This window comes from Sturnus vulgaris, chromosome Z, assembly GCF_052056855.1.
Source record: "Sturnus vulgaris isolate bStuVul1 chromosome Z, bStuVul1.hap1, whole genome shotgun sequence".
Classification (NCBI taxonomy): domain Eukaryota; kingdom Metazoa; phylum Chordata; class Aves; order Passeriformes; family Sturnidae; genus Sturnus; species Sturnus vulgaris.
Genome location: NC_142283.1, coordinates 18,869,030 through 18,881,511, shown reverse-complemented (window position 1 = coordinate 18,881,511; position 12,482 = coordinate 18,869,030). Strand labels below are relative to the sequence as shown.

General features: G+C 44.9%; 1 protein-coding gene across 9 annotated transcripts in view; it reads left to right on the top strand.

Moving 5' to 3' along the window:
• Positions 1-5,706, top strand: part of PALM2AKAP2 (PALM2 and AKAP2 fusion) — a 264,493-nt gene extending 258,787 nt beyond the window's left edge. For all 9 annotated transcript variants that reach the window (XM_088156661.1, XM_014889226.2, XM_088156664.1 and 6 more), the window contains one exon: positions 2,147-5,706. In XM_088156661.1, the coding sequence (XP_088012787.1) occupies positions 2,147-2,239 (93 nt within the window). In that variant the 3' untranslated portion in view covers positions 2,240-5,706. The remainder of the gene's footprint in view (positions 1-2,146) is intronic.
• Positions 5,707-12,482: the final 6,776 nt, after the last annotated feature.

The window sequence follows — 12,482 nt, the reverse complement described above, 5'->3', positions numbered from 1 at the left end:
ACAGACCTTATTTAAAAATATAGTGGCAATTTTAGTCTGAAATTTATGCTGAATGATGCACTGATACCCACTCCCAGTTTTGCATCTCCATTGTTCGGTTTGGGGTGTCTTTTTTTGGTTCAGGCATTCTGTAGTGGGAGTAACTCCGATGCAGAGCTTAAAGGCCCAGCTGATATTTCAGAGCAATTTTTTACTACTGATTCTCCTTTTCTTTTCTTTTCTTTTCTTTTCTTTTCTTTTCTTTTCTTTTCTTTTCTTTTCTTTTCTTTTCTTTTCTTTTCTTTTCTTTTATTTTCTTTTCTTTTCTTTTCTTTTCTTTTCTTTTCTTTTCTTTTCTTTTCTTTTCTTTTCTTTTCTTTTCTTTTCTTTGTTTCTTTTCTTTTCATCTTGGTTTTATTTTTTTTAATAAATGGCTAGGTTTATGAGCACATTTGCCCTCTGCTAGGAAAAACAGAAACCACTCAGCACTCATCCCTCCTTCTGGTGACTGTTTTGCAAAAAGAGGAAGCATGATTCTGGGCAAAATTTCTAAACAAAATTCCAGTCCCTCTAGTGGACCTGGACTAACTTTGTAGCCATGGTCAGTGCTGAGAATGAGATGAGCTTTTTTTTAAAATTCGTCTCTGTTGGCCAGATTTTGTCTTCAGTTCTTTAGCTTGTTCATAGTCATAGTAAAAAGAAACTAAGAGGGCAAAAAAATACTAATGCTGGCAAAACTCCATCCTATCTTCAGCTCCTGAATGAAGGTCTAGAATTTGCAATTGGCATAAATGCAGTAGTGCATTCTTACTCCCATAAGCAAAATTATGGTGGCCTGTAATTTCAGCTGGCAAAGCTGATTTTCTGATACTGCCTGTACAGGAGCCTAGTACCTGTGTACTCTTCCAACCACAGCTTGTCACAAGCTTTCTTTAGTGTTAAATTACTTTTATTTTAATCAAGGCTTAAGTCCTTACTGCATGTGACGCTTCACAGAAGAATAAAATACATCATCCTATCTCTAAAGGTCACCTACTCTTCTGCAGTCAGGGGGTGTGCAGAGCAGCTTGCAGGAAACATTAGGATCGAGGGATGGCCAGCATTGCTTCAGTGAAGAGTCATGTATTTGTTGTGGGATTTTTTTTTAACTGACATAAAAAGCTTCAAAAGTTTCCTTCTTTGGGAGGGATGGTTAAAACATACTGAGGGCAATTGATATTTCAGCTCTGTAGTTTCATTATGGAGTGTTATTCAGTGTTGTTCAGAAAATAACATTGTCATGTGCTTCTGTAAGAAGGCTCCTGACCCTTTATATCTCTCTGTGTGGGAAACACCCACAGCCATGAATTATTTGCTGAGGAGTACCTCATACATGTCATAATAATGCCTTTTGGAGTTGTCTTGTTTTCTTTTTGACTTTCTCAAAATATGTGTTAAAACTGTTTTTGTTAATTGTTTATGTGTGTGCATATGTACAAATAGATACACAGTGTGTCTGATGTGTGTACATGAAATACATATAAATGTATCAGGCCCATCTTTGTGGGCCTCCCTTGTGTAAATCACCTTTTGCATGTGCATTGAGTGATTTTTCACCCCAGGAGCATTTTGATCACAGTGTGTGGTAGCTGCAACCCAAGGCCCACGAGAAGGGGCAGGGCAGGGGTTGTGGGCGGCCGCTGCCTCAGAGGGTGCTGTGCTGGAGCAGGCAGCTGTCTGCTTCCTGGGCTCCATGTGCCGCTCCAGAGCAGCCTCTGGACAGAGCTGCAGAGTGCTTGCTGGCTCCAGATTCTGAAGGTGCGCAGTTTAATTTGGAACTAAAGTAAATTTGGCCCTGGGGAGAGGCCCAAGAGCCTGTGACAGGGGAGTTGCAGCTGGGCTGGTAGAGGTCAGCTGGGGCTGTCCTGCAGAGAGCTGGATGCCGCCAGACAGCTCCTACCACTTCTGTCCTCCTGTGGTGTGGCTTTGCTCCTGTGTGCCCTCCTCCCCCTTCACATCAGCAAGTGCTTCATCGCATGTTTTCCTTTTCTGCACAGGTGTGGCACTGGAGCCCCGTGGGGATGGCTGGCCTGGCTGGTCCCTGCCTGCCTGTCTGTACAATGTGGGACAGCCTGAGGGCAGGGCCAGCTGAGTGACGCCCTGTGCTTTCCTTTTCTCTCCTGACCAGGTCCTGGAGGCCACCAGGGTGAACCGCAGGAAGAGTGCTCTGGCCCTGCGCTGGGAAGCTGGCATTTATGCCAACCGAGAGGAGGACGAATAACCACACTGCAGTGTGAAGACAGCAACCAGGCGTGCCGGAACCAAAAAAAAAGAGAAAGGAAGAAAGAAAAAAAAAAAGCGAACACAAAAACCCACCATGAAAACAGCAGCATTTTAGTCCAATATTTATTAAATACACAACAAACTCGATGCACATAGACACAGAAATGATCCAGCTCCTGGCAATCCTAAAACTACAAGAACAACACACCTAGAAAACAGCCCCTTCTTCCCTCCATCTCCCCTCTGAAATAACACAAAGGAGAGGGTGCAGGGGGTGGGAGCCCTTGGGGGTGGGCACAAGAGGGTGATTGTGCCCATGGACCAGATAGGCTGCAGGCATGTGGCAGGAAGTCATTCGTGGAGGAGTCTGTGACCAGAGCTCACAGTTGTGTTTCTCGCTGACTGAATTGCCAGCCCTGCTTGCCCCCAGGACCACAGTCCACCCAGCAGCTCCTGTCAGAACCTCCTGCAGTTCCTTCACCTCCCACAGCCGCTGCACAAAGACCGTCGGCGTTAATTCGGCGTACTCTTATCCAGCCACAAAACACAAAGATACTGCCCTCTGTTCTATTTCTTTGAGGAGACTGAAGGGTTGGGTTTGGGATTGGGTTGGTTGTTTTGGGGGAGGGGTGGGGTGGGTTCTGCTCCCCTTTCTAGTAATTTGTCTGTTTAAAAGAAGAAAAACCCAACAAACAGGGAGGCAGTAACTGCAAGTGTACAATCCAGCAAACTCAGTCAAACAGTCCTTGTGTTGCAAACACAAGCCATCACAATTTAGGAGTGGAATAGATGGGGATGAGAGCTAAGCCAAATGGATTACCTTAGCTTTAGGATCCTATATGCTTGCAATATCACCTGAACTCCAGGTTCTCAGAGCATATTTACGCAACAAAGTTTCTAAGTAGAAAATCTGTATTTAGCGGATGACAACTATTTTTTGATGGTGGGGTGGGAAAGAATGGCATATGTGTAAAATCTTTGAAGATGGATAATTTCAAGTAGAAAGGTAGTGGGAAAGGGATACAAATAAAGGACATTTAATTTTTAAATGAGGCAATAAATGAACTAAGCCAGACTCTGGCCTAGAAAGAGGTATGAAATAAAGAAGAAAGATAGTTATGTCTTCAACTATATTTATACAACTTAAAAAGCCTTTGAAGTAGAGTGCTTTGTGGAAGTCTTCACGTTTCCAGGCAACAAAAAAGCTAAAGGGCATAATGAGTTGGAAGGAATAAGCAAGGAAGAGCAGACAAGGGAAGAAAATATTATTTTAGCCGTTCAGCCAGTGTTTTCAGCGCTACAAGCAAACCATAGAGCCTTTAGTTATTGCTTAGGCTTGGGATCAGCAGTGAAGGATTAGTGTGGATGTGTGTGTGTGTGGGTGTGTGTGTGGGGGTGTGTGTGGGTGAGTGCATGAGGCTGGCATACCATAAAGTGTATGGCAGTGTGTGTACTGATTATTTTCTCCACAGCTGTTTACCAGCTATAGGGGTGAGTGCTGTTTTGTTTTATTTTTTTCCGAAAGGGGATATAAAAATAAGGCACTGAGTTAATGCAGTATTTGTGATATTAAAATTTGACCCAACATGGTATTTGCATGAGTCACAATTGCAAAGTATTGACCAGTTTTGTAAGCTGACGATTAGGAAAAGAAATGTGGTATTTATTCTTGTGCTTTGTATTTGTATGTAGTATAGAGGCTGCGGGTTTACTCTTTCGTATCACCAAGCAATACAATAGGAATATTTTACAACTGGGAACCATAATTTCTGGACTAGAAACCAAAAAGTTTGGGAGGTGATGGAAAAAAAGACACCGAATCTTTTTTCTCTTAAAAATATTCTTTTTTATAATCAGCTATTATTTCAAGATCTTTTAAAAAAATCATCAGCCAGAATACTGTGCCCTCCCTAAGCCTTTCCTTGGTTTCATGATCTGCTGTGCTGTTTTATCCTGAAACAGTGAGCTGATGTAAATTACTACCGATACTGTGAACATACTCTGGTGCTTTTCTTAAACAAACACAGAGCTTGCAACCAAATTATTCACCACCACCACCACCACCACCACCCTTCAGTTCCTGCAGCATGTGATTTCTGTCCGTGGACGCTTAGAATTTTGAGGCTTGTTTTCAGGGAACTGTAGTAAATACATTTATATCTACCTATTGACTCAGTTTTTTCCATTTTCTTCGTAAGTGCTACTGAACTGAAGAAAACCTGCTGAACCGAGAGTTCTCTGTGGTGAGGGCAGTGAGCTCATCTCAAGGAGAGGCACCATGGGGAGGCTCCATGCCTGTGAAGGAATTACAGGAATTACATATCTAATGAAGTGGACCTGTTTTTCAGGCATGGTAATCAAGGGTGACTCAAGGGTGATTCATGTCTCAAGGCAGGTTGTTACCATACAGCTGCAGGAAAAGCACCAGTGCAGCATTAGTGAGGCCATATATCACATAGCTGCAGATGTGAGCTGCACGCACCTGTGTCAAGAAGATTCCTGGCCTTTGAGGAGAGATTAAGGGAGACTAGGAAAAAGGAGTCTTCTGAGAACAGGAGATGGCCTTTCTGGTGTGGTGGTCTCGCATTAAATGGCACTCATCAGAGTTTCCCCTAGTATTTGCTCCTGAAAGCTGGGTCAGCCCTGGACTGCATTCCCAGGAACTTGCATTTTTATTTTGTTTAGTCTGTAGGCCTATTTTTCCCTCCAGCGTTCTCACTGGAAGCCAGTGACAATAATCACCCATCATTAGACTTTTTTTCATGCTTTGTTCTCTGTGATAGAAGCATTTGCTTTCAGCCCCTGCAACAAAAGTATTTCAATCCAGGACAGAGAGTCTTTTCACCCAGCACAGTTTTTCTCTTCCAGAAATTATGGACACTTATAGTCAGCAGCACATTCAGTGCTGTGGTAACAAGAGTGAGATGCAGTTTACTTGCCTCTGTTATTTCATTTGCATGCTACCAAGCTTAGGTGTTTATAAGTATACAGCAGTAATACATATCTATCTATATATGACTATATCAAATGCAACAAAAGAGCACTATTGCAGAGTTAACTTTGTCTCCACAAAAGAAGCGCTCAGATCCTTTCCCGTGGCAAAGACTGGTTTTAATGAAACTGTGTACTGAGAATTAGTTAAGCATTAGCATTTGTGATTATAATCGGTTTGGGGTTACAGTGCAGGTTTTCTGAAAATTTTGTTTTTAAGGCTGCCGATTTGGGCTTCATCTTGCGTTGTACTGATATTTCTGAGGGAAAATAGAGTAGTATTGACATGTTTGGCAACCAAAAGGCAGCATCTTTGTCATGACTTATCAACCAGTTTCAACAATACCTGGCTTTCTGTATGTTAACCACTTAAATGTTATCCTGCTTCTGTTTTATAGTGACTGTGAGGCCTACAATGCAAGTATATAATTATTTTCTCATTAAAATAGAAACCTGTGTTGTGTTTCTATAAAACTGCCTGTTTCTTCATGTTATTGCAGAAAGGTGTGCCCCTGAAAACTACACGTGGCTGGAGGACAGTGGCCTGTATCCCACCTCCCATGGCAGTCAGTTGGTCTCTTCCCGTGGTTCTTGACTTGGTGTCTCTGTCTAGAGGTGGGAGAGATCTCTCTCCACTTGGTGGTGTCAACAAGAGCATCCCTGCACATTTCTTTTCCACTCTCATGCTTTTGGAGGTTTGCAGAGGCCAAATCTGCTTTATGGTGAATGTCATGACCTTTCTTTCCTTGCTTCCATCACCCGTGCAGGAGCCCCAGTGTGCTGCATGGCAGAGCACACCCTTTCAGCCAGATGTCCATTTAGCACAGGCCTGGCTGCAGCAACCAGCTGCTTGCCCATTGCCCCTTCATGGTCAGCCGGACCAGGGGAGATCCCATCCCTCACCCCTGGGAGGAAGCTGCTGCCAGCTTGTCCCGGCAAGAGCTGGGAGGTGCCAGAGCACCAGGTGCACCTCAGAAGGGCCACAGGGAGTTGCTGGGATCTAGCCAGGTTCATGCCAGCCTCTGCCTCTCCCTGTGCCGGGAATAGTCAGGTATTTAATTACAACCCTCTGGGAAGCAGCAGGGAACACTGGTGATTTTGGTGGGAGTTGGCTAAGGACAAGTGCTGCCTCCAGTCCATGCTTTCCATAACACCAGCCTTCCTCTCCTCGTGCAGATAGAAATGCCTATGGAGAAAATGAGTTGTGGATTTACTTTCCAGTTAGCAAATGGAAGTCAAGAAATGGGCTAGAGAACAAGCTGCTTTAAATGAAATTTTATCCATCAATTGCTGTCTTCTCAACACAGGAGAGGCTTTCTGTCTTCCTCTGCCTTGCCTTGCTCTGTGCCAAGAAGGATGGTGTATTGGACTCAGTGGCACACAGTGGAAAAAGGAACTCCTAGGCATTTTCTTTGGCATTTGTGTGAATTAAAAGTGAAAACTGGACTTTTGCAAGGGGGCATTCAGACATTGCAAAAGTAATTCGATAACACCAGTGGGTGGTAGCAGATCAGGAGTTTTGTGGTTAGTTCTGCTGTTACCAGCTGTTGTTATCTGTTTCATAACACACTCAGGATATTTGAAGTCTCTGTCACCTCATTGCATAGCTGAAATGGCATGTACCAAACTTCAGAGCGTTTTTACAATGTAGGTAAGGACTATAGAAGAGCATTTTATCACTAATTTCTGGCGTAGCCCTATGGAAAGTGAAGATAGTGCACCTCATTTAGTTCCAGGTGGCTTTAAGAGGCCCCAGTGCAATGGGAAAGCAAATGGAGAGGCAAAGGATCTCCTCTGCAGTGACAGGTTTGATGAAACTGCTTTAAAATGAGGGAAAACATTCAATACAGTGTTTTCAGTTGTGAATGGGTACAGGAGATTAAAAAAACCTTACAGAGATCTGTAGTGTAAAGAAACCAAGTCAGAGCTCCACAAAGCTGTAACAGGGTGGAAGGACAAGGCTAGGTAGGGCCAGAACTACAAATATAAGCATGAACTTTAGCACTAAAGACTTCTAGTTGTGTTCTAGTTGCTGAGTTGGCTGAGGGGGGCAGTGCAGGAAACTACTAGCAGTCTGCATCCAGCCCTCCACTGCTTCCCAAGGAAAAGGCTGAAAGCATCCCGGTGTTTCCCATGCCTCAAAGGTGTGAGAGCCAAATCATATCCTGTCAATTCAGCAGTAGCATGGGGGGAAAACAAACAAACAAACAAAATACTCAACCACAAACAACCTAAGCAGCAGCAGAAAAACAACCAGAATACCATCTAGACCTCATGGTCTGCTGCTAGCTCTGTCTGAGCACTGATTAATTGGCACCGTAACCACTGCTTTATCAATGAGGTCTTTTGGAAGAGAGCTTTTGCAGTGTAAGAGCTCCTGCTCCATTCCAGACACGTGTCAGCTCTGCAGTGAATTGAGAATGGTATGCCACCAGGAGCTGGAAGTGATTCAGGCCTTGTTCCAATCCAGAGTGTGGGAGCAGCGGCAAGAAAAATCGATGAAGAAAGAAAAATGCACAAAGCTACTCTGTCACATTCTCTGTTACTGCAAATGGCATGGGGAGCATTGCATGGTGGGCATTTGTGTGGCAGCAGTGACATCTGCAGGGGGGATTGTACTGACCCCGGTGAGAGCTTCATTTCCAAGGACTGTCCCTGGAAGCCAGATCCTGGGGGCAGCCAGTACATGGGAGAGGAGGGATGTGGTGACTGATGCCCCAGTCTCAGGGCCCGTTCAGTGTCGAGCTCACTGCACAGCAGCCCTGCCACTAATGCAGGAAGCCCTCCTGTGGCCAGCAGAGGATCAGAAAGAGAGCCGTGGCACATCTCACAAGCCTCCCATGGGAAGACAGTTGGGATGGGGATCCAGAAAAAGCTGCTGTGCTCAGCATGCATACTTGGTGCCTTGGTCGTGCACCTTCCTACAGGAACTCCTGGAACACACCAGCCCTGCCAGGAAGCCACTCCTGGGAGCAATTGCAGGCTCTGTGTTTCCTTGGCATGCAGCTTGGTGCAGGACCATGGCAGGACACACAGAACACTTGGCAAGGGCCCTTCCTGCACTGAACTCTTGTTGTGGGGACTGTTGCTGGCTGTGAAGGTGGATGCAGAGCAGGGGGCACGAGCAGGAGGCTGGAAACTGCTACACAAATTGGGGAGGGTTTCATACTGAACTGCAGCATATAGACCAGGACAATGCTATCCCCACTGGGATGTCAGTGTGACTCAGAGTGAGCCAGGATACCAATGTACAAATGGCCCCCACAAGTACTTCTTCCTCTTGTAGTATCTGAGAAATATTAATTTTCTTGGCCTTATATTAAAATGAGCATCAAATCCTCAAACTGCAACTGAAACACAAGAAACCAGGAAAATATTAGCAAAAACACACGGATAATGATACAACCTTGGTGAAACAGCCAGCTCTTCACAAGACTCACATAAGGCTTCCAAAGTGTTGCAGGCAGCAATGTTGCAGTGTTCAAAAGTAGTGCAGTTTTTGGAAAGGGGGAAAGATGTCTTTGCAAAGCATTATCTCCACGGAGAATGATGGAGTTTCCAGATATGCAATGGGAGTTGACTTGCTGGAAGCTTTGTAACCCCCACGCTGTGTGGAGGTGGCAGAAAGTATCCAGCCCTACTTAATTGGAGTGAAAGAAGGAAGATGCTAAAGTAGGGCACTTGCTCACTCTCTGAGAAGGCTTGGTTGCATCTAGGAGCATGGTTTTGAGGTACAGCATCAGCCCAGGGTGGACCCAGATTTTCACAGTATTACCCTTTCCTGCTCCCTGCCATCTCCTTGCCTTCTGCTATTCCCTTCTGGTTTCCACATGATGCTATTAACACCCAAAACATGGCTGATTTTGGGCACCAAGACTAAGTGGCTTCTGTGGGCACAGACGTGTCCCTGCCTACTCTGACCACCACTGCAAGGCCCCATCAGCTCCCAGACAGACTCCTTCTCAGGCTGGTTTTCTCTCCTCAGATATTTCACTGGATTTGCACTTTGCCAAATCATCCCATGGAAGATGGATAAACTGAGAGCCATGAGATAAACCTTAAATGGATTAAATCCACATATACCAAAGCACTTAGATACCTATATACCTGTGAGGACCTTGCTCTTTGAGGTCTACACAACACTAAACTCAGCTGGAAGCTCATGGACTGAGCTTGTGCCAGTGTACTATAAAATGATGTGGGTATGTTAGTGGGACTGACTGGAAAGGGTGCTGGGGTAGAGCCACATGAAACAAAAATCTTCTCTGGTTGCAAGTTACTCATGTGGAGAGGGCACGATTTCTGCTGTTCTTTAATGCTGTATCTGAGGAAAAAAACAGCTGAAGAGAAGGCAGACTGAGATTATATGTGGTGCAGAGGGCAGTTTTCAAATAAAAAGTTAATTTCAAGTTGTGTGATTTAATGCATAAAGAAAGCAAGGATTAATAATGCAGGTCAGAGCAGAGTGGTATAAACTATGGAAAACAGAAAAAAATAGGGGAAAATCTTGCTGATGGGAATTTTTCATGGAGGGAGCCATTTCAGAAGCCAGCTGAATGAAAACATGATCAGGTGATGTTTCAGCAGGAGTAGAAGGCATACAGCAAAAAGCATATTTATCCAAGCTTTCTTGAAACCACAAATAAACCTCTTGCCAGTTACAGAGGAAGTCTCACCTGCTGCCAGGTCTGGACTGTGGAGGCACAGAACAAGATTCAGATCAGTTGTCCTTGGGCACTGTTTGCTGGGTCAGCCATTAGCAGAAGGGAATCAGGAAATAGCTGAATGATATCATTGTTCATGAGTCTCATAATTTATTGACATGAGGACTCAGGGTTTATAAATTAAAAGATATGTCAATATAGTCTGGGTGTTTCCAAGGATTTTATTATAAAGATGCTCAAGGATCAAAACCAGCATTTCAGTACCCCCATGGGCTGTATTTTTCCAATCTTGCCTAATCTCTTGTTTCCTTCCTGTACAGAAATATTAAATCAGTGTGGTTTTAAAATGTCAGGAGCTCAATTTATTCTCCAGGCATCTTCCTGCTTTGCCCTAGGCTGCCCTGATTATGTGTCCTTGCAGAGGCTGCCTTAAAGTTCATGGCCAGACATGACTTGCTGGCTGCTAATAGTTCCCAGTGGCATCTTGGAGGTGACCTCCAGCATAAAATCCCTGAAGGTGAGAGCTACTTACCCTTGGAAAGTGGTGGTGTGGAAGTACATCACAGGTGGCAGTGAGAGGCGTGGTCCCACATCACCCACACAAGGTCCTGGCCCTGTGGCAACAAAGCAGCCTCATCTACAGCAGAGCAAGAGCAGCACGGTCCTCTGGAGGGAAGAGCATGCACGACACAACAGCTGTGTCCTGTTTGTCTTCAGCAAACAAGAGTGTCTCAGGTCCTGCGGTGACTGGTGTTAGCAGTCTTTCAGGGGATGAGTACAGCTGGCAGTCCTCCTTTCAAGAGCATTGCTGGTTCTAGGCTGGTGATCAAGGTACAAAGCCATGCTGAAATGGGTAAAGGGGCGGAGAGATGTCTCTCCATTGCCCACATGCAGTTAAGCAGAAGCTTTGAAACCACTGTCCAGAAATGCAGAGGTTGTGGTGGGAAGAAGCAGTGCTGCTCTCAACTAGTATGGCCATTTCAGCATCTACACAATGGGGCATAAAAGAAAAGTTTTAGCTCAGCGAAGTCTTGAATACTCCACAGTGCTGGAATGAAGCATTGAGGAAACAGCAGACACCAGTAGCAGCTGCTGTCTTGCCACATAGTTCAAAATTCACATTTAGGTATATATGTGTATTTATATTTATCTGTGCTTGTTAGACACTGAAGAAATGCAGCCTCTAAAAAAGTTAGGAGCAGCAATTTTTCTGGAAAGCTGCCTGGACTTTTTTGCTTCCCTAGTGCCCTTTACCAATACCCCTCTTCAACTCCAAAATTTCCTGCAGATACAGCAGGATCCTGCAAAGAAAGGAGAAGAGGTGCAGTATTTAAGTCCCTTAAATGTCTTTTTCAATATCTTTTTATACATATACTGGAGCCCTAAGAACACACAAAATCTACCAAGGCTGTTCATTCATCCCAAGTCGTATGCACTGTCTGCATGAGCTTTCTCCAGAGTCTGGGGCTATCTCCTGGAGCGGAGTTGTGGGCCTGGGGAACTCCAGACACATCTTCCCTGTGTTTTGAGTGGAGGTGACACCTCTGCTTGGGTTGCAGAGCCTCAGCAGCCCTTGCTGTTTTATAGGTAAGGCTTCTCCAGCACCAGGACTGCAGCTTGCCCACCCAGGCACAGTTCTGCCCTCTTGTCTGAAGATTACACCATTGGTGCCATTTTTCACAGATGCCCTGAAGCAAAATGAGCAGGGACATCTCCCCTATAGCCTCCCAGCCACCCTCATGGAGGATGCTGGTGTCTTTCCCTTCTGTCTCAGGGACCTCTCCACCCTGCCAACTGAAAACAAGCTGGATAATTAGTCAGGTGTGGCTACGGCACATGTTATAAACAGAGTTTTTTAATTATAGGGATTTAATAATCCCTATTATTTGCTATGCCTTGTTGCACAGGTTGTCCGGAAGTCCTCAGCTGGCATTGGAGTCTGTTTGCAGAGAGACAGTGATAGGCACTGCCACGCAACCATGTAGCCCAAAACCACCTGTGTGTGAGCTCTGCATTCAGCACCACCTGTGCTGAGGGGCCTGTGAGTGGCCCACAGAAGATCAGATGGTGCTCTGTAATCAAAGCAAGCTTATTATTGAGTTTCCTATGCTTTTCATTTCTGAGCTGCTGAGGTTGAGTAAACACACCCCACGTGAAGAGTTGCTGTATGGAAAAAGGGTGCTAAGGCTTAGAAATGTCACAGGACCCTGCCACATCATCTGCAGCTTTTGGGTTGTGTATGCCATTTCTTGGTTTTTGCTTTTTCTTTTTAACAAATGACTGAATGTGTTTGATGGGATGTTCTGCATAAAACAGAGCAGAAAATTAAAAAATCTAAATTACTAAAACCACAGCAAATTAATGTCCTCAGAACCCAGCCCAGCAAAGTAAAGAGAGGGAGGCTGTGAGGAGTGAGTTACCATCTGCATACTCTGAATGCCTGGGATATCACTGAGGGCTTACTGCAGGTGATGGCTTCAGTGTTAATTTTACCTGCCTGAAAAGCAGAGATTCAGCCAGGCAAGGAGCTGGCTTGAGACCTGTCAGGTGAAAAATGAATGGATTACCTGGCAAAGGTGTACCCAG